The sequence below is a fragment of the Camponotus vicinus genome, unplaced genomic scaffold (genome assembly GCF_025532165.1).
Source record: "Camponotus vicinus isolate PSW18456_S1 unplaced genomic scaffold, iyCamVici1.0 SCAF_3, whole genome shotgun sequence".
Taxonomy (NCBI): Eukaryota; Metazoa; Arthropoda; class Insecta; order Hymenoptera; family Formicidae; genus Camponotus; species Camponotus vicinus.
The window spans coordinates 7,754,722-7,777,083 of NW_028141967.1; the positions used below are offsets into that span (position 1 = coordinate 7,754,722).

The window sequence follows — 22,362 nt, forward strand, 5'->3', positions numbered from 1 at the left end:
ATTTATTTAAATTTAGTTAATCATTGATTAAATATATAAAATATGCAATTCCTATTTTATAAGGATTTATTAATAAATTCATTGTTGTTTCGAGAGCAGTATGTGGACAGGTAGCGGTATGTAGTCCCATCAAAACAAATCCCTATCGCGTGATCCACGGTCATCTAAAGGGAAGGGAGCGCTCTGATTGCCTATCACCATAGTGATAGTGTGCTCTGATTGATTCGCTCTGTAAAGTGCTCTTTAAAATTGTGCAAGTCCCCTTCGAACTTGCACAGGTTTCTCGCAAAATCTTCGAGAATTTCATCAAAATCAAGCAATTCCTGTTAAAAATCACTGAATTTTGAAAGAGAAGGGCAAGAAGAATCTAAGGTGTAAGATGGGGGAAGAGAGCTTATCGAAATTGTCGGATACGGTGAAGGAACGGATTTCAGAGCGGAGGAGAGTGGAGGAGAAGATGAAAAGAGATGCTCTGGTGAAGAAATAGGCAAATATCAGACGGGTTGGAATAGGAGGAGAAGTAGGATTTTGGCTATCTTATTGATTGTCTTATATTTTCCTTACTTATTCTATTGTTATCTGTTAATATTAGTTAATATTAATAGTAAGACGCTTTATATTAATAGTAAGTCGTTTATTAAAAAATGTAACACGTTAATATTAATGGTAAGATGTTTTCGGAATCGCCAGAATCGGGCCTTGAAGCAGCAATTGGCTCGAGCTGAAGAAAAGAGAATTTCTGGAAGACCGATTCTAGCGAATCCGAGAGCGTCTTTAGCGCGTAAATTGAATCGCAACACTAATAAAATAACAAAAATTGTGATGGGGTATTTTGCTGTAATTCTGCGTGATTGAACCTAATTTTTACCCTCATTTTTGGAGGAGTGTAATTCCACATGGATGGATGGGGTATATGTTTATATGAAAAACCCCCCTTAATTTTCGACAAAGAATCATCTCCTAAAATTTTTCGCATTTATTAAGAAACACCCTGTATGTACAGGGTCCCAGACTTAACAAATCAGCCGTTAATAGTAGATTTCTGAGATCATTTGGAAACGAAAATCTTAATAATGTTGAGGAAGATGTAGTTTCGGCGCTACAAAAGATTAAAGATTATCAATCGGCGCATTACGTTCTCCTGTTCAAGGACATAGCGCATCAAGAGGCCCATGTACAGCGCGACAATATCGATATCGATAGAAGGATCAATAAAATAAAAAATAGGATTCTGCAGTGAGCGCGATTGTGTCCTCGATGCGACAGTAGTCAGTAGTTTGAACATTTTTATGAAGTCTTCTTCAACATTTTGGTATTAGAATTTTCGTCTCCAAATGATCTCAGGAATCTGCTATTAATGGCTGATTCGTTAAATCTGATATATTCGCACTCACAATTCTCTTACACTCGCGCACACGCAATGAACGGACACTTTCTCAGGAACACGAATAACTTTATACATAACACAATAACAATATATAAGAATACACAATACCACACACATTAATAAACGTGCACGATCAGTCTAAATTCCAGTATCAATCTCAACTGCTATTTCTTATTTAAATCTCCACTGGGATCACACGTTCTTCTATTTAAGCGGCCGATCAATATCATTGATTATCGAGCGCAATACCGGGTGAAGGCGAGGATGCAACAATATATACAGGGTGTCGCAGACCACCCGTATCAGCCGAATATCTCAAAAACTGCGGCAGACAAAAATATTTCAGACAAAAGTTGTAAGGTTTCAAGTAACGCATTACATGGCGATATCAGTATGACCTTGAAGAGTGTTGTCAAGGTCACGTAAAGATCACCTTCAATTTTTTAAATGGAAGCCCCTATTTTTTATTGCATATTCTTGTAGCTTATCTCTAGGGTTTTCCAAAACACTATAACTAAGTTAGTTTTCATTAAGTATTTTTTGAGTTATGAGGCTTGAAGTCATTTCTTAATTTTGCATAAACCATAAAATATCTAGCAAGATATTCATTTTTCGATTGTCTTACCTTAATACTTTTATGTACAAAATAATGAGAGGAATCAATTGGTGTAAAGAAAACACATAATTGTTTCGAAAAAAAAAAATGTAATTAATTGCAAATTACATTTTTTTTCGAAACAATTATGTGTTTTCTTTACACCAATTGATTCCTCTCATTATTTTGTACATAAAAGTATTAAGGTAAGACAATCGAAAAATGAATATCTTGCTAGATATTTTATGGTTTATGCAAAATTAAGAAATGATTTCAAGCCTCATAACTCGGAAAATACTTAACGAAAACTAACTTAATTATAGTGTTTTGGAAAGCCCTCGAGATAAGCTACAAGAATATGCAATAAAAAATAGGGGGTTCCGTTTAAAAAATTGAAGGTGACCTTTACGTGACCTTGACAACACTCTTCAAGGTCATACTGATATCGCCACGTAATGCGTTACTTGAAACCTTACAACTTTTGTCTAAAATATTTTTGTCTGCCGCGCTCAGTTTTTGAGATATTCGGCTGATACGGGTGGTCTACGACATCCTGTATATTATACAGGGTGAGGCATTTTAATCGCCCCAGGCGGATATCTGGAAAACTAAGAGAGATACAGAAAAATGTTTCATACAAAAGTTGTATGGTTCGGAGGAGGACATAAGATGGTGCCATTAGTTTGACCTTGAAGAGTCACGTGAAGATCACCTCCAACTTTTTAAATGGGATACCCTATATGCTTTTGCATATTCTTGTAGCTCATCTCGAGAACTTTCCAAAATACTATAATTAAGTTAGTTTTCATTAAGTACTTTCCAAGTTATGAGGCTTGAAATAATTTCTTAATTTTACATAAACCGTAAAATATCTAGTAAAATATTCATTTTTCGATTATCTTACCTTAATACTTTTATGTACAAAATAATGAGAGGAATCAATTGGTGTAAAGAAGAAACATAGTTGTTTTCAAGAAAAAATATGTAATTTGCAATTAACAATTCCATATTTTTTCTTAAAAACAACTGTATGTTTTCTTTACACCAATTGATTCCTCTCATTATTTTGTACATAAAAGTATTAAGGTAAGATAATCGAAAAATGAATATTTTACTAGATATTTTATGGTTTATATAAAATTAAGAAATTATTTCAAGCCTCATAACTCGAAAAGTACTGAATGAAAAAATACTTTATTATAGTGTTTTGGAAAGCTCTTGAGATAAGCTATAAGAATAAGTAATAAAAAAATAGGGGTTCCCATTTAGAAAACGGAAGTTGACCTTCAAATGACCTTGAAAATGACCTTTAACGTCGAATCCAAGGTCACTATTAGATAGCCCCCTTTGTTCCCTACAACTTTTATCCGAGTCGTTTTCCTTCAAACGTTGATCCTGAAAAGTTATGAGGGTGGAACTTTTAAAATGGGACACCCTGTGTATATATATATATATATATATATATATATATATATATATATATATATACACACAGGGTGTTTTTAAAAGGTATGTCAAAAATTTAAGGAAATATTCCTCACACCTGAAGGATGAAAAAATGTTATATGGACATAGGTGCAGAAATGCTTATTTCAGGAGTTATGTTGAGAATACTGTTAGCTGTATTACTTACAAAAGGAAAAATTTAGGATTAATTATTGTAGACGACAATCGTTTAATTAGGCTTATTTACATTTGGTTTTAATGTGACTTTGAGTATGTTACAATAAATGTTGAAAATGTTCACCATTTTCCTGAATACAAGCAGTGACACGTCGACGCATTCACGGACACGTTCAAAAATGCCTGGCGTACAACGGATTGTCTCGCAACCTGCAGTGATACGGTCACGAAGATCATGAATATCACGCACTGGTGTAGCATGTACGATTGTCTTTAAATGTCCCCACAAATAAAAGTCTATCGGATTGAGATCCGGGAAACATGGAGGCCACAAAGTAGGTCCACCTCTTCCTATCCACCGATCACCGTAAGTTTGATTCAGAAAATCACGACTAATACGGCTGAAATGAGGAGGAGCTCCATCATGCATAAAGTACATGTTTTGTCTAATCATCAATTCATTTTCAACATTTATTGTAACATACTCAAGGTCACATTAAAACCAAATGTAAATAAGCCTAATTAAACGATTGTCGTCTACAATAATAAATCTTAAATTTTTCCTTGTGTAAGTAATACAGCTAACAGTATTCTCAACATAACTCCTGAAATTAGCATTTCCGCACCTATGTCCATATAACATTTTTTCATCCTTCAGGTGTGAGGAATATCTCCTTAAATTTTTGACATACCTTTTTAGAACACCCTGTATATACAGGGTATCTGAAAACTTTTCGCGGTCCCAAAATGTGAAGATAGATTGGCTCAAATTAAGAAGGAAGGTCCTCCTCTACTGTTTGGTGATATTTGCAATAATTAACGAAAAATTAATTAAAGAAGGTCGGCCAATGCGCGTGGCTAGAAGCGCGCGGCGGCGAAGGCGGTCTCACTGTAACATAATGGCGGCGCGCGGTGAAGCGGTGATTGGGGAGGGGAGGAGCCTTCGCCGCGCGCCTACACACACTCATCGCGTATTAGCCGATTTTCTTTAATTAATTTTTCGATAATTGTTGCAAATATCGCAAAACAGTAGAAGACCTTCCTTCTTAATTTGAGCCAATCTACCTTCACACTTTGGGACTGCGAAAAATTTCCTGGCATCCTGTATGTATGTATATATAAGGGAGTGACAGTTTTTTGGACACCATTCGATTGAATATGTAGTTTTGGACACGGAACGATTGGACACGCACTCTGCATGATTGGACACTGCACGATTGAATCTCGTTTCGCGTGGAATATTGCAAACCCATGTGGAACCGTACAATAATAAACCTCGTTTAATACTGAAAACACACGGCGGTGTGTGTTAAACCTCGTTTCGCGTGGAATATTGCAAACCCATATGGAACGGTGTCCAATCGTGCAGTGTCCAATAGTGCAGAGTGCGTGTACAATCGTGCAGTGTCCAATCGTTCAGTATCCAATCGTTCCGTGTCCAATCGTTACGTGTCCAAACGGGATGCGTCCTATGTAAGGGAAAAACTAGAATGGAAGAGAAATAAAATAGGAAATGAAAAAAAAATAATCACGAATTCTTTAGAAGAAATCCACAGCGATTATAAAAGGTTTAATCGCGAATTCCTCTCTAAGAAATCCTCAGTAATCAAAGGGAAATGAGGCGTTTAACTGCGCATGTCTTTAAAGAAATCCACAGGAATTAACAGGAAACGAGGAGTTCAATCACAAATTTCTCTAAGGAAATCTACAACAATTAAGGGGAAGTAAAAGGCAAGGAAGAGAAGAGTGAGAAGCTGAATGAATGAACTTCTCAGATAGCACATGGACGTCCCATTGACGTCCAGTGGATGTCCGAGTTCGGACATTGGGACATCCAACAGACGTGTGAATTAAGTTCGACGGACATCCATTGAACGTCCATAAGGCGCCGATTTTTCACAAGTTCGGACGTTCAAAATAATACTCAAAAAAGGACCTAAAATGCATGTTATTTTCAGTGTCCTACTCTTCCAAATTATTGTTGAAATAAACATCAAAAATTCATAAACCCAGAAAAGAGAGTTCATATTTAATTATATATAATTATCCCAGCAAACACCAAGTAACATTTATGTAACTGTTAGTTGTAATTTCCCACTCAACAATATAACAGTTACATAACATATCTGTTATGTAACAGTTATATTGTTGAGTGGGAAATTATAACTAACAGTTATATAACTGTTATTTGGTGTTTGCTGGGATGTATGGATTTTGATCTAATTTAATCATATATATAAAATTATTTTTGATTATACATAAATAAATCGCATTGCATCCTTTATAACATATAAAACATTTGGCCCAACAAAATTAAATAATATAATTAAATAATATAATTTATCTATTTCATATAAAATTTTACATAAAAATTTTATATAAGAATTTTATTTATATTTATACTTGCTTATCCCAGACAGTACAGGACATCCTATGGACATTCATTTTATGTCCATTTTACGTCCGCACGTCCATGGATATGAAATGAACGTCCATCGTACATCCGATTCAAGACATCCGTTAACGGCCAATATTTGGACATATAATAATTGGATATTAAAAATATCGGCCAATTCGCGAGAGAAAGCGTGCGGCGAAAAAGGCTGTATTTTGTTAACTACTCTTAACTATGTGCTATTTTATCTCATTTTCTCCACTTTTCAACTAATCTAAATAAATCATTATGAAACAAGCCAATCAGAGCACGCCGCTACTATGACAATAGCCAATCAGAGCACTGCCTTCCTTCGAAATAGCCACGCCTCCTATGTCAATGACTGTGTAGTGGGGATTTATTTTGACGAATTAGGTTTCCTGCCCACATACTACTTTCAAGTAACGCTTTAATTATTTCGGAAAGTGATATAAGAACAATTTTCGTGCGCTTTCGCGCATGTACAACTCTTGTTGTAGAAATCTTGCCCATTTACTCAGCAAAAACCGCATTTATTATTTTTTTAATAGTATATAATATTTTTTTCTATTTGAAGAGATCTTCTTCCTCTACTATCTTTCTTTCTTTCTCCTTTTCATTTTTGTTCTTCATTTCTTTATCCTACTTTTCCTCCTTTTTCTTCTCTTTCTCTTTCTTCCTCCTCTTCTCTTTTTTCTTTTTCTTGTTCACTTGCTAACTTATTTAGTTTTTTACTCATTCATTTATTTATTTATTCACTCACTCATTACCTATAACATAAAATAACTTAATGTCTTCTTTTTTTGTCTTTTAATGTCTTTCTCTTTTCCTCTTTTTGTCTCTTTCTCTTTCTCCCTTTTTTACTATCTCTTTCTTTCTCATTCTCCTCTTCTTTTTTCTCCTTTTTCTCTCGTTTCATTTTCTTTTTCCCTTTTCTCTTCTTTTTTCTTCTCTCTTTTCTTTTTTTTCTTTCTTCCTTTTTTTCTTTCTTTTTTCTTCTCTTCTTTTCTTTTCTTTCTTCTTTTCTTTCTTTTTTTTCTCTTGTTCTTTTCTTTTAACTTTTTTAAATCTATTAAGTTTATTCAATATTAATTTTTTGCTTTGGAATACATCTAGTTTATTTATATCTAGTTTATCTATATATTATATGAATAGTTTATGTGTGGGAGAAGTTTAATATAATCAATAGGTAAATAATAATATATAGTAGACATGATTCTAGTTTGAATATTTTACTTCGCTTTGTTAATAAGCTGCTGTCTATGATCTAGGTGCGAAGGAAGTCAGCGAACTGGAAAAGCATTTGGGAGTGTTAGAACTAACTGGTATGCCTGGTAGTTCTTGTATTCGTGTACAACCAGCGTGTGCTATTACGGGTGAAGGACTCCACGAAGGTTTAGACACGCTATATCAATTGATTTTAAAGCGACGCAAGCTGGCCAAATTGAATCGGAAACGAGCCAGGTAGGCCAGGGCATCGGAAGACTGCACATGCGTCTTCTGATATTGTCAGTAGCGGACAGTTTCTTCTCTAGCAACATTTTTCACTACTTCCACTTCATCTTTCTTTCCCAATTGTGATGAAGAAATAACCCAGTGACTTGAAAGAGGCCAATGGTGTCAATCATCTCTTTAATTTTTATTCGCGTTAAAACTAACGATGTTGAAGCGATGCAAAGCTTGCATTGAGCTTTTGTATGTGTGTGTATGTATGTTTGTACATATAACTATACATATATCAGTTATAGAGCTGCATTGATATAAAAAAATGAGAATGAGGAATTTTAACGATTGTTGTTCCTCGTTCTGTATTAGATTGTTGCATATAAGATATGAATTTTTTATTCAAAGTTGAAAGAATTGTTATTTAAATATGTAGAAAATTTTAACTAATTTATCAATATGTTATAGCTGCGAGTGTATTCAGTTTGCTCAGATAATGAAAGGCGAGCAAAGTATGAAAAAATGGTTTGAGATATTGACAAACTTTTTTTGTCTAATTCAGAAAAAATATTAATTTATCATTTAACTTGCACCTTTAACTGGTACGAAAATAAGAACCAACTGTGCCAAAAATGACAAGATAAAAATGATGTTCAATGATGTTTTATGAAATTTGATACCAAAAGGTTCTTTGGGCCATTGAATACAAATTTGAGATCCAGATTCAAAATGATTAATTCAGAGATGTACGTTAATAATTTATTAAAAATTTTGTTTGTTATTAAGTTTTGTAATAATATTAATCATTAATATTAATATTAATTTAATTTGACTAACTTACTTGTTTTATTTTATGAAACCCTGGCGAAAATAAATATCGGAGCGTAAGTCGAATGTAAGGAAAGAGTAACAGAAGTGTAAACGAAGCTTCTAGGAGGCGTAAATTGAAACAACGAAACGTAAACGAAGTGTTAACGCTTCATTTACGTTTCGTTGTTTCAATTTACGCCTCCTAGAAGCTTCGTTTACACTTCTGTTACTCTTTCCTTACATTCGACTTACGCTCCGATATTTATTTTCGCCATGGAATGACTGATTTTAATCGACAGGATAGTTATACAATAGTTAACTGTAATTTTATGGAATACAGAAGTTTATTGCATTATTCGAAATTTTTAATCACCGTATTTGAACTATCATTTTCAACTTAAATTCATATTCAGCGATAAAAAAATCCTTAGTACCGAGTTTTGTTGTAATCCGCCAATTTATTGAGATTTTTTAAGATTTTAGTCGCCATTTGGAATCAGCCATTTTGAATTTTGACATCAAATTCGTGGTACATCTTTTTTTCGTGTCATATGGTGTCAATATTAGTCAAAGAGTTAATGTCACTATTTATAAATAAATTTACAAGTACGGAATAATATATTTATATTTTGTTATATGAATAAAAAATTACTTTGATGATATAAAATTTATTGAAATTTATGTTAAGTTGAATTTTGTATGCAACAATATAATGGTTAAGATAATCAAATATAAATATAAATGTGTGACAATGCTAGTCGACTGAGACAATTTTATCATTGCGATGAAGAAAAAAGTTCATATGAAAGTGGTATATAAGTGTAAGTAAAAATTTGTAAATAAATTGGAAAAAATTATAATTTTATGCTGACAAATTTAAGATGCATATTAACATGAACAACGAAATTCAATGTGGAAAATCTGTATGGTCATCTTAACATATATTATCTAGCAATATTTTAGTAAATGCTATTATTGTTATATTATTATTGCTACAACGCTCTTATATTTTTCAAATACAAACAACGGCAATATGTTCTATTTATATATGCAAAGAATTGAATGCTTGTTTCTTAAAATTCATATCTATTTGTAAAGCTTTTATTATGAACATAAATGTATAAATGTATTTGTTATTAAGGAAACATGATTTTATTACTATAAGATACAATAAAGTGCAATTTTATTAATTTAATTTTCTTCCATATATAAAATTAATCTAAAAATCTAATAAGTCAATGTGTGTTTGCGATTAATTACATTAGATTAAGTTGCTCATTGAAAAATTCGTCGTTATATATTTTTTACACAATTTCTTCCTTCAACTTTAAAATTTCTTTTTCTGTACTATTTTTATTTAAGGATTTATTTAAGGAATAGTATTAATTTTTGTGTACATATATACAGGGTGGCCCATTTTAATCCATCCAGTCGAATATCTCGAAAATCAAGCCCGGGAGAGAAAAATGTTTCAGACAAAAGTTGTTTGGTTTCGAGGGGGCCATAAGATGGTACCATTGGTTTGACCTTGAAGAGTCATTTGAAGGTCACGTGAAGGTCACTTCAATTTTTTTAAATGTATATATATATATATATATAGAACCACGCGTATTAGCCGATTTTCTTTAATTAATTTTTCGTTAATTATTGCAAATATCGCCAATCAGTAGAGGATCTTCCTTCTTAATTTGAGCCAATCTGCCTTCACACTTTGGGACCGCGAAAAGTTTTCAGACACCCTGTATATACAGGGTGTATAAAAAGTACCGGGACGGTGAAATATCTCGAAAACTAAGCATTTCAGAAAAAAATGTTTCAGATAAAAGTTGTAGGATTTCAAAAGATCTATTTACTGGCGCTATGAGTTTAACCTTGGGTGGCATCGTCAAGGTCAGAGCAAGGTCACCTAGAATTTTTTAAATGGGACCCCCTATTTTTTATTGTCGTCAGTTCATGACTGAAATATGATGTCAAAATAATGTTATATCAAGACGCGTCAATATAAAGTCATGTAACAAATCAGTCATTTTAACGACATATGACCAAAAATGACCAGTTTGGAACGTCAAAGTGACGTGTGCTTGTTACCTCAGTATACACATGTCATGATTAAAAAGTAGCGCATGTTACTTTTTAGTAACTATAATGGTAACGGCGTTACAAATTTTGTTTGTAATGGCAAAAGAAACCTTGTTACATTTTTCGACAAGTAACGAATTTAAATTATTTTTATTGTTACTTTTTTTAACAACTCAATATAATTTTCATGCAAAAAAATTATTAAGAACATGAAAATGTAGCATTATATAAAAAATATTGGAAAATTTTTTTAGTATCTTGTTTCTGTTTTGTAAAGAGCACTTAATTAAATAAATAAATTGATAATTGACAAAAAATTCGAAAAAAATTATGAAAATTAGTATATCGTGTCAAAAAATTCATAAGAAATTACATAAGATTAAATATATTAAAATTACAAGAGATTAAATATATAAAAAGTACCGATATTGACGATATCGATATTTATATTTACAAATTTATTGAGAAAAACTAACAATAAGGAAACTTCATTTTTTATTTACATTTATAATATTTCAACATTTAAACAAAAAGTTTTTTGTAATTTTTTTAAAGTTTTATTTAAAATTAATTATAAAATTATTAATAAAAATTATTACACATTTTATATTAATCATGATATTGCTATTAAAAATATATCATTTTTATTGAATTTTATAAATAATGCTTAAAACCTACATTTTAAATGTTTAACTTGATTTCGTATTAAAAATCTGTCGACATGGGCACATTTTTCTGACAAAAATTTGTAACAGACACTTAATAAAATTTGTTCAAATAGATTTGGCTGAGTATAAGTGTGTGTTATGTAATTTACATACAAAATATTTTATAAAAAAAAGTTTGCTCCTGTACGTATGTACGTCTGTGACTAAAATCATATTTGAAAATAAAGCGTATCGAAATTTTCTTGTGAAACCTGTAATGAAAGAACAAAGCTCATCTTTTATAACCACGAAATTGGCTATAAAAGATGAGCTCGGTTCTTTCATTACAGGTTTCACAAGATTATTTCGATACGCTTTATTTTCAAATATGATTTTAGAATATTATTGAATTTTTATATCGATAATTTTGTTCTAAATTCTATTGTATTTGTCTCTTATAATATTTGATTATTTTTCATATTTTATGTCGTGCTTCAATTTCAATAGTTAAATCGTATGTATATAAATATATATATTCCCAATAAACACTGTTTGTTGCAATAATATAATGTGGAAGTAATAAATAATATAACACATGTTCCCTGAATGATATAAAACTATAATAAATATTATTTTACAAAATTATAATAATAAAGTAACAGAATATTATTGCAATATAATATTATTATATATTATATATATTATATAGTTTTTGTTTGTCGTTACTTGACACCAGACTTAGGCCGGAATTCATAGTCTGATCTTACCCAGATAGCCAAATCTGTTAGAACAGATTTTCGTCAAACACCCATTACAAATTTTAAAGGCAGGAAGACTACAGTTTGCATAGAGGAATTGATACATTCGATCATGTTGCCAGCATGTCAGCAGACATACAACAAAATCTGTTCACATAACTGGACAACAGATCGTCAATAGAAACCGAGCAGAACTTGTTGATATAATTGACGGCACATTGATGGCAGAAACCGAGCAGGATCTGTGCGGCGCAATTTTGACAGCAGATTGGTAACAAAAACCGAGCAGGATCTGCGCAATGAAATTTGATATCAAATTGTGGGCAGAAATCGGGTAGAGCCTGCTGATGTAACTGACGGCACATTGATGGCAGAAACCGAGCAGGATCTGTGAGGCGCAATGTGATAGCAAATTGATAACAAAAATCGAGCAGGATCTGCGCACACAATCTCTGATAGCAGATTGACGGCAGAAACGGAACAGGGTTTGCATGATTCGATAGTTCCTTCACTTACCGCTACGTGAGCTGTACTTTCTCGTAATCTAATTTCTGTCAGAAATATATATAAAGTCGCAAATATGAATAAAAGATTAAAAATATAGTAATTATCATTTTAATTTCTATCACTTTAATTTCTGATATCTGATACAAACAGATGAGATTCAGAATATTAAACTGATTGGAATCAATATGATAAATGGAAAATTATTCATGTATTGCCTATTTGAGGCATAAAGCAAGAATTTAATTTTAAATAAATTACATCTCCAGTTTTACAAGTTACATTTATTTTTATCATTTACTTTATTATTAATTTAATTAAATTGAATTAGTCATTCGCTATATAAGATATAACTACGATATAACATATATTACATTAACATATATTACGATATAACATATGACATATATGTCATTTTAGAAGAAAATTGTAATTAACTTGCCGATAATATTCTTATTTAGCACCTGTAATAATCAATTTTGTTGCATTTATATAACATTAATAAAAGTAAGCGCAAATCTTGTGCAGTTTCTGCTGTCAATTTGCCATCAGGTTGCATGCGCAGATTCTGCTCGGTTTCTGCTGGCAATCTAACATCAAATTGCACGCGCAGATCCTGCTCGGTTTCGGCCGACAGTTTGTTGACAGGTTATGTTTTACAGACTCTGTCGCCAAAACAAAAGCTTAATGCGGACACAGATGGCTACGGTTCTGGTGTGGGATTCTGATCGAATTTGCTGCCAATCTGCTGCCAACCTGCTAACATTTTGCTTACTGGGTATATTTCAGATTGTCTTAAGTCTGGTCTTAGGTCGTCTTAAGATTTTGTTCAGCCAATGAAATAGCCGGATAACATTTACAAACCTTACTTAATGATGATCTTAAATATAAGAACGGACTATGAATACCGACCTTAGTAATTCATATTTAATTTTTCATCATAAAATGGATATAAAGCCTACAAAGAACGGGTAACATAAGATCTCTTTATTGTCAGCTTAATTTCTAATACCAACAAGGGATTCAGAATATTAAACAGATTATTTGAAATTGGAATGAATAAGAAATAGTTTTTTTACTATTTATTTTAATAAAAACAAAAATTGAAATTTCTATATAAATTAAATTTTGAATTTTATGAATTAAATATATATAATATATATAAATAACTAAATATACTAATAATATATATAAATAACTAAAATAAATTATAAATATATAAATATATATAATTTATTTTAGTTGTTTAATTACCAACCTTATAGTATACCAATATTCTATGTGAATCAATTCTGTGAAATATAACTATGATGTAACAATGATATAACATGTGTTATATTACATTTATGATAAATTACAATTAATTAAATTAATTATAGTAATTTACATACATATAATACGTGTGCATATTACTTGTAACATTCCATTTCATTGATTTTATATTATATACAGTGTTTACTGGGTTATTCATAACGCTAAATTGATACTATCCTTTCAGATATATTGCGAGGAATTTTGAAATAAATATGTTAACTTCGTTCCGTTTTCAGTGATAATATTTTTATTTTCTTTTCCCTTTTGCTCTTGGTTTAAAAGTATACATTCAACCTTGTTACATTTATGTTGCTATTTGCTTTAGAACGTCAAATTGAAATCATCTGGTAACTTGGAACGATACGTAACAAAGTCATTGTGCTTACAATAATCGGTAAAAAAGGTGAAATATTGGATTTCTTCATCTGTTGGTTTTGGCAGAAGTGATGGCGGCTTCGTTTTCACCGTGATAGGCATTGAACGTCTATTTAGCGGTCGCTTCTTTTTCGAAGATGGTTCCATAATATGTTTCAGCGCATCCAATAGTCGGTGCATTAGCTGAAACTAAATATATAAATTATATAATTAAAACATTAATTATGTATAGGGTGTTCTTATAATGATCATCTATTGTGAAATTAAAAATATTTTAAAAAATGGACATAATGATATGTCCATGTATTTATAAAAGTTCAATTGCTTTGCATAATTTTTTTTGTTAATTTTTTATTTCTCTTTTTGCATGATTTTTTTTAATTTTTTTCTATTTCCCTTTCAAATCTTCAAATTGATAATGAATGTACAAAAACAAGTTTATATAATAACATGCAGGATCAAAGACATAAAGAGCAATGAAATTAGAAAAAAGTTGGAAAAAAATATCAAAACAAGCTCTATCAACAAATTTATTCGTGAATTAATCAACAAATTTATGTGGACTGAATCTATGCATGATGAAACCATTAAACTAATAATTAAAAACTTAGATCCATAAAATATGTATTTTATTTAAATATATGCACTCGTCAACAAAACTATCGCATAGGTAATTTCATGTCAAATTTTCGCATAACTTCAAATAAGTATAACTTCGTCAAAAATGGTCGTATTTGAAAATTTCTTTTTCATTCTCAAGCTTAAAGCTCTATTTTAATGTTCACATTTAAAGATGTGTATTGCCGCCTCATCTTCAGATAATCTCTTGCAGACGCTCATGCATATTGTTGCAGGCTCTAATTATTGCCTGAGGAATTTCATTCCATATTTGATTTAGCGCTGTGATCATTTCCACATTCCCGTCCTCCAACACACACACATACACACACGATGCGCCAAATCCAACAACCTCCTCGTGGTGCGCATCAAGCAATGCTAATATTGGCGGTAAATGAACAAAAATGTATAAGTAACTTTGATGTGTCATAACTCTGCGAAAAAAATCATACAAACTTCATTTTTTTTTAATTCACACATAAAAGTCCATATTTTACGATTATCATGAAATTTGCGAAAAAAATTTATTCCACCCCGTGGAATGCGTCAAATTATGCAATTTTTTAGAGACAAATCGCGTCCTTATTTTTAAGGAGATGACGAGAGGGAAGGAGGATAAATTCTAAATCTGACAAATGATTTTTAAAATAGAGGTTTTTAGCTTGAGAATGAAAAAAAAATTTCAAATACAACCATTTTTGAATTATATTTATTTGAAGTTATGCGAAAATTTGACATGAAATTACCTATGCGATAATTTTGTTGACGAGTGTATATATATATATATGTTCATTCTTAAAGCTGTTTTTATAATTCCCAAAATAATCACTTCAGGAATACCTTTTATATAATTATATGGAATGATTACACAAAATATTTTGTATAATGTAATCAATATCAAAAAATATATTTAAAATATTTATAAAATTTATATTTATCATAGATAAAAAAAAACAGAATTTTGAATTTGACCTTTACCTTTTTCGCAGCATTTTCCGCCTCTTTTATAGTTTTTGTTTCTTGTCTGAATCCTTCTTTTTCACAAGTCCGGACAATTTCACGAGGTAAATTGTCCAATTGACGATTCAATTCTTCATGGATTCTTTCGATCCATTTCATCATTGAAAAGCTATCAAGATTTGCATCATTTGGACCCACACAACTCTCATAAGTATCTTCCACGAAAACACGAAGATAAAGCACTTCTTCAGAGCAGACAAGATGTCGAAAAACATTTCGAAGAAGATAATTGAAGTGTTTTTCAAGGTTTGCTGCTTTATCCTCCGCTTTGCTAATGGAATTCTATTAAATACTTCAACTTATAAAACTAATTATCAATGATAAAAAACCAGTAAACACTGTTATATTAATATTATATAAAAGCAATAAACTGGAAAGTTATGAGCAATATACAAACAAAAATATTATCAATAAATTATTAGTAAATTCCCATTCATAAATGTAACATATGTTATATTGTTGTTACATCGTTATACTTATTTATATGTAATTAATTCATATAAAAAATTGTTTACATATGGAATTGATAATTAAATAAATAAAATATATCATATATATTTAATTTATAAAATTCGAGATTTAATTTATATAGAAATTTCGATTTTTTGCTTGAATTAGGCAACAAAAATGAGCTATCTTATTTATTTGTTAAATTTTTAATAATCTATTTAATATTTTAAATCCCTTATTGGAATTGTGAAATTAAATTAACAAAAGAAATATTTTTCGAATCTTATATTAGTATATGTATATATAGTATATGTTAGTATATCTATCTTTTGTAGATTTTATATTATTTACATGGTAAAAATTGAATATAAGTTACTTAAATTTAGTTTTGCTGCATAATGACAAGTGAAGAAATAACAATATCATATAATAACAATATCATATTGCAATAATATTCTGTTACATTGTTGTAATGTTCTAAAATAATACATATGATATATACAATTTTATATCATATAAGTAATTTACGCAACATTATTTGTTACTTCCACAGTATTACTGCAATAAATATTGTTTATTGGAAAAATAATTATAAATTGAAAGTTAAATATTATATAGACATTTTTAACATTTTTCTGGGAAATGTAATATTTAAGGAAATTTTATAAAATTCAGTTGAAACATTTTTTATATGTATTTTTAAGTAAATAATATTATGTGTGAATTGTATGTGAGAAAGAATGAAAATTTAAATAGATATATACTTCTAAATCGTTGATAGTTGAGGTAATCTCATCGATCTCCTGCTTGATTTGTATTTCTGTTGCAGTGATAGTCATAGTCATGTCCGCCATTGGTGCCGCGAGTGATTCGAGATAAATCAATGCATTTAAATTTTGTGTTTCCATTGTTCGGAAAATGCGAATTAAATCGAAAGGATCCTCGAAATAAAGCTCGGTAGGGCCAGCATCACTAACGTCCTGCTCGAATAGCTCTAATACGAGAGAAAATAGTTTACATTTTTTCTATGAAATTATTGAAAATTTAAAGAATTCTAAACTCATTATTTTTAAAGTCATATTAAATTATGATATCAGAAACAAAAATAATTTTTTAAATATATTTTTCACGTATATAATAATAATCCCTAAAAACTTACCTTTTTAAAAAAAAGGTAAAAAAAAGGCGCCAAGTTCATGCACTAATTGTATCCAACTGTTATATTGTCTACAAAAATAGTGATATAAAAAAATTGCGCCAACTAAGAATAAAAATTTGTACAAGATAAATAGAATTACAAGGAAGAAAATTTGTGCAAGTTAAATAGAAATATTTTAATTAAAAACATTGTTACAAAATAGTTGTTTTAATTTTCAAAAATAATAATATTAAAAAATTAAAAATTTATTTAAAATTTGAAAAAATTGAAAACTGAAAATTAATATAAAACAAAAAAGTAAAAAAAAATTTAATTAAAAAAACGGCGCTGCTAATAATAATTCTCTAATATCATTGATTCTTTTTTTTCTTTCTTTTGTAATCATTAAAATTATAATTATATTATAAATCGCACGCATTGCATGCGAAATATTAATTTTTTTATGTCGTATATTTTGTAAACTAAAATTTAGAAAAATATCTTTTTGCGATGCATAAAAAGATAATCGTATACTTCTGCATGGCTTATGATTTCACAAAATTATATAATTTAAAGTGAATACTTAAAACAAATATGTGTTACAATTTGTTTCATGTTTTGTAAGTAAATTTGATTAATCGTTATATCGTGGTTTTTTAATCATTTGTTTAAACTTTAATTTTTCATTGTTTTAATCATTTGATTAAACTTTAATTTACCAAAATTGCAATCTTTGCAATAAAAGTCACATATTGGTACAAATTTAAAAGAAATATTTTTTCATTCTTTTAGAATAATAATATTAAATACGCATTAAGCAAATAAAATTTAATTAATACACACATTATTAAATGAGTAATATAACATACGTTAATAACCTAATAAGCAAAATGTCAACAGATTGGCAACAGATCAATCATATAACTTGTGTTATATTATTTGTTATTTAAATGTTATATTACTACAACAAACAGTGTTTATTGAGAATATTTTATCAGGAGTTACCTATTAAGTCCTCCAAAGCGGCATCTTCATTTGGTGTTTTATATTTGCTAAACAAATCCGTAGCATCAATGGAGACAATGAAGCTTGCTGAGTCCAATCGAGAAAGCCAGTCATGTTTAATTTTCCAGGAAATAGGTGATATCCGATAAAGAAAAATTTGACACATTTTCACTATTCTCCAATTGTCTTCCCAAAAATAAACATCCAGTCTGCGTTGACCATATTGTTTTGAGAGTTCGTTTCTTTGAGTGCTTATTACTTCTGTCAGCCTCACTTCCTGTTCCGCTTTTGCTAACATATTCATACTTTTTTCATGATCTTTTGATAAGAATTCTTCGAAGCCACTTATATATCGTTCACTATAATACTTTTGTAAAATAATAAAATAAATTAATTTATATCGAAATATTACTTGACTGACCAGTTGTATCGTATCAGATTAGAGAAAAATTTCTCATGCATATATATAAAGTGTTTTATCTAACAATAAGTTTATCATTTTCATTGATGATACAAAAATGTATAAGAAAAATTATCATATATTATTATTATATATAAGGGAGAAAATATAATTATGATTTAATTAATTCAGTTTTTAAGCATGCTAATAAATTCAGTAGTGTTTTATTTAAATTTTATTCGAACAGTATGAATACATACTTTATTTAAATGTTTTTTTATTTAAGTACATAATTTTTCATAGAAATGTTAATGAGAAATTTTTAATTATATTTTTAATTATATTTTGTTAATGAGGAATTTTTAATTATATTTTTCATACCTGAATCTTTCGCAGTCGACATGATTCTTGCTCAAATTGCTGATCAATACGAATGTAATCGTCCCTTTCTTGACCAATAAGATATTTTAACTTGAGTATCTCTCGTACATTTTGAATATATTGTTTCAATGAAAATTTTTCTTCTACAGGTCTGCCAGATAATTCTGTAAAGTACTGCGGATCCACATCCGTCATGACAATTGCTTTGTTTAGACTCTTATATATTTTTTTTTTTGTTTCAACATCTACCTGTGTAAAATTTTGAGAAATTATAAGAATGCTGTGCGCTTTTTAGGTACTTAAAGGACGAAAATGTACAATAAAATGTTTCTTTAAATTATCTGTTTTTAGAATAAAAATTATATAAGAGAAGCTTGTTCTACATTATAAAATTCTAAGTAACTTACATATGATTTTTGCAGAATATTTGAAAATTGCAAGGTTGTTTTTCTCTGTCGATCCTTATAGATTTTTTTATGACGTTTCATAATTTTTTTCTTTTGAGCTTTCCACCATTGAAGATGGGCCAAGGTTTGAGAACAGGATGGAAAAATAAAAGGCGACTGTTCTTCTTTTACGGTTATTTCATGATCGCTGGTACAATAATATCGCATTTTAAAATCTTACCAATATTACTCATGTAATAACAAATAATTTTTTTCTCTGCTTGAAAGAGTACAAATATACATCTGTTTTATTTTAAACTGTTTTATTTAAAATATAAGAAAATGCAATTTAAAAAAAATGCTTAATTTCTAAAATCAAGTTCATGTCAGAAAATATCTATCTAATATCTAATAAGTATTCTTAAAGGCTAATACAGTTCAAAGCGTTACGCATGATTACCTATACATCGCTGGTATACGAATATTTCGATCAATTCCATATATTTTAGAATTCATTTTTTGCGTCTTTTCTCTTCAATCAGGATCGAAAGCCATTTATGCAAACTTGCGGTAACTATGTGAGATGTGAGATCCACTGAAAAATCTAATTTGTTTGACATGCGCCGTGTTCTTATTATATAATTTATATCGTTTAATTTAAATTGTGTGTGTGTGATAATTGATAATAAATAAAATTTAAGATATATAGAAAAGTTAATTATTTTGATGAAATTTTTAATATACTATATATTTTTAATATACTATATACTATATATATAATTTAAAAAATATATATTTAATATAATATAATACACACACACACACACACACACACACACACACACACACACAGGGTGTCTCATATCTCATAAAGATTGTGCTACGTTACCAATAAAGCACTAAACTGAACAAAAAAGTCCTTTATCATTTTGCAATTTTTGCAATAATTATTGAAATAATAATTATAGAGACTAATGAATATACGTTTTGCATAGCTAGACCATAAGTCTTACATATGCTTTACATGTGCGACGACGGAAAGTCGACGAGAGTCGGAATACGTACAGCCAAACTTTTTTCGTTGCTATGTAACATTCTGTTGACACACCTAGAGTGTGGCACACACATCCCATGATCTAGGATGAAACGCGCGCACATTTGCCAATCCTTCTTAATTAATATTAATAGCTCGTAGCGCAAAGAATCGCCGATTGTTGCGATATTGTAACGTTTAGTGAAGTGTTGTGTGAAAGACTGCGTCTAGCATCCAATTCTGAGAAAAACATCGATTTGGCTTCTTTTATGTGACTCGTCCAAAGCACTCACCATCCTTGTTTCTTGCGCACGATTAATATTCGTTCGCTTTTTTTTAATGACGTTTGCTTCCAGCTTTCTGGTTTCCGATATTTGTTCGAAAAATCCAATAAAATAAAATAAAACCAAAATATAATGTCGTACTAATTGATAATTGTTTTTATATATTTAATTCTAATATTTATAAATTGTAGGATCATCATAAAAAAACAAATGTATTTAATTCTGTACATTTAGCATACACATATACAATATATTACATATTACAGTATTATATAATATCTATAATAACCTATTGACAGAAGAAGAGTATACATATATCCAGATAGCAAAGTCTGTAGAAAGCATATCATGCCAAGTGTCTGCTATCAACTAATGTTAGCAAAACGGCTACAAATTTGGTACTGAAGCTGTTATTACCAATTAAGTTGACAAATTGATGTCAAAAATCGAACAGAGTCTGACGCAGATTGGTGGTGACGCAGAAACCAAGCAGAATCTGCTAACATGACTTGATATCAGATTGTCGGCAAAAATCAAGCAGAATCTGCGTGCGCGCAATTTGACTGCAGATTGACAGCAGAAGTGGAACAAGGTTTACATGCGTGATCTGATGGCAAATTGGCAACAATCTGCATTTGATTCGATTGTTCCTTACCGCTATGTGATGTATTTTCTCGCAATCAAATTTCTGTCAGAAATATATATAAAGTCGCTATTATTAATAAAAGATCAAAAATATAGTAACTATTTCTATCACTTTAATTTCTGATATGTGATACAAGCAGATAAGATTCAGAATATTAAACTGATTGGAATCAATAGGATAAATGGAAAATTATTCATTTACTGCCTATTTGAAGCATAAAGGAAGAATTTAATTCTAAATAAATTATATCTCAAGTTTTGTAAGTTTTTAATTATTTTCACCATTTACTTTATTATTAATTTAATTAAATTGAGTCCTTTACTATGTGAGATATATCTACGATATAACATATTACATATTATATGTTGTATTAGAAGAAAATTAACCGATAACTCGCTGATAATAGTCTTATTTAACATCTGTAGTAATTAATTTTATTGTATTTATATTACTTATTTATATGAATGACCAGAAGCTGCAAATTCTGCTTGGGATCTGCTGCCAATCTGCCGTCAGATTACGCGCGCGCAGATCCTGCTCGGTTTCTGCCGACAATTTGACATCAAGTGATGTTAGCAGATCCTGCTCGGTTTTTGCTAATAATCTGCTGTCAGATTCTGTGAGCAGGTTTTGCTAGCAAATCGTGAGCCTATTGCGGACATAACGGATGCCAATCTGCTAGCAACTTTTGTGGAAATCTGTCGCCAATCTGCTGGCAAATTGCGCGCATTTTGCTTATCGGGTAATTACAAATGAATCAAGCATTTTTACAAATTTTATACATAACAGTTAAAAATAGTTAGCAAGAATTGATATTGAGAAACTTGTAATTCATAAAAATTTAAATAATGAAAAGAAGAACATTATTATAGAATTACAAATAAAATGAAGATACTTTTAAGCACAGTCAATAAAGTAAACTCAAAATAATAATTATGGCGTGAAAAAAAAGAGTAAAAGAAATCCAATTAACATTTTTACCAATTAACATATTTTAATAATTAATATTGAATTAAAATATACACAATTTTGTAGAGGAATAATCTATTCTTC

The 22,362-nt window shown here is 29.9% G+C and overlaps 2 protein-coding genes across 12 annotated transcripts in view; one reads left to right on the forward strand and one right to left on the reverse strand.

Annotated features, from left to right (window-relative positions):
* Positions 1-9,466, forward strand: part of Arl4 (ADP ribosylation factor-like 4) — a 71,080-nt gene extending 61,614 nt beyond the window's left edge. For 8 of the 10 annotated variants that reach the window (XM_083094416.1, XM_083094417.1, XM_083094411.1 and 5 more), the window contains one exon: positions 7,290-9,466. In XM_083094416.1, coding sequence (XP_082950542.1) covers positions 7,290-7,486 — 197 coding nt within the window. In that variant the 3' untranslated portion in view covers positions 7,487-9,466. Of the gene's footprint in view, positions 1-99; positions 1,755-7,289 lie in introns of those variants that run through there. The other 2 variants (XR_014437833.1, XR_014437834.1) reach the window with 2 other exon arrangements.
* Positions 9,467-13,725: 4,259 nt separating this feature from the next.
* Positions 13,726-22,361, reverse strand: LOC145968703 (cilia- and flagella-associated protein 100). 2 transcript variants are annotated; one of them, XM_083094380.1, is made up of 8 exons: positions 20,236-22,361; positions 19,807-19,950; positions 19,368-19,554; positions 18,961-19,209; positions 18,180-18,546; positions 16,801-17,030; positions 15,545-15,868; positions 13,726-14,137 (listed from the first exon to the last, which is right to left on the reverse strand). In XM_083094380.1, exons 2-8 carry the CDS (start codon positions 19,860-19,862, stop codon positions 13,895-13,897), a joined length of 1,656 nt encoding a protein of 551 aa, XP_082950506.1. In that variant the 5' UTR covers positions 19,863-19,950; positions 20,236-22,361; the 3' UTR covers positions 13,726-13,894. The 2 variants fall into 2 exon arrangements, with proteins under 2 accessions (XP_082950506.1, XP_082950507.1); XM_083094381.1 differs by lacking the exon at positions 13,726-14,137 and adding an exon at positions 14,603-15,000.
* Position 22,362: the final 1 nt, after the last annotated feature.

What these genes read in the sequence shown, in the direction of transcription:
- LOC145968703 (XM_083094380.1), bottom strand. Translation starts at nt 19,862, where the DNA reads ATGAATTCTAAAATATATGGAATTGATCGAAATATTCGTATACCAGCG. An exon ending in CAACTATCAACGATTTAGAA is followed by an intron (nt 15,869 to 16,800) that starts GTATATATCTAT and finishes AGTATTTAATAG; the next exon opens with AATTCCATTAGCAAAGCGGA. An exon ending in CGGAAAATGCTGCGAAAAAG is followed by an intron (nt 14,138 to 15,544) that starts GTAAAGGTCAAA and finishes TTATATATTTAG; the next exon opens with TTTCAGCTAATGCACCGACT.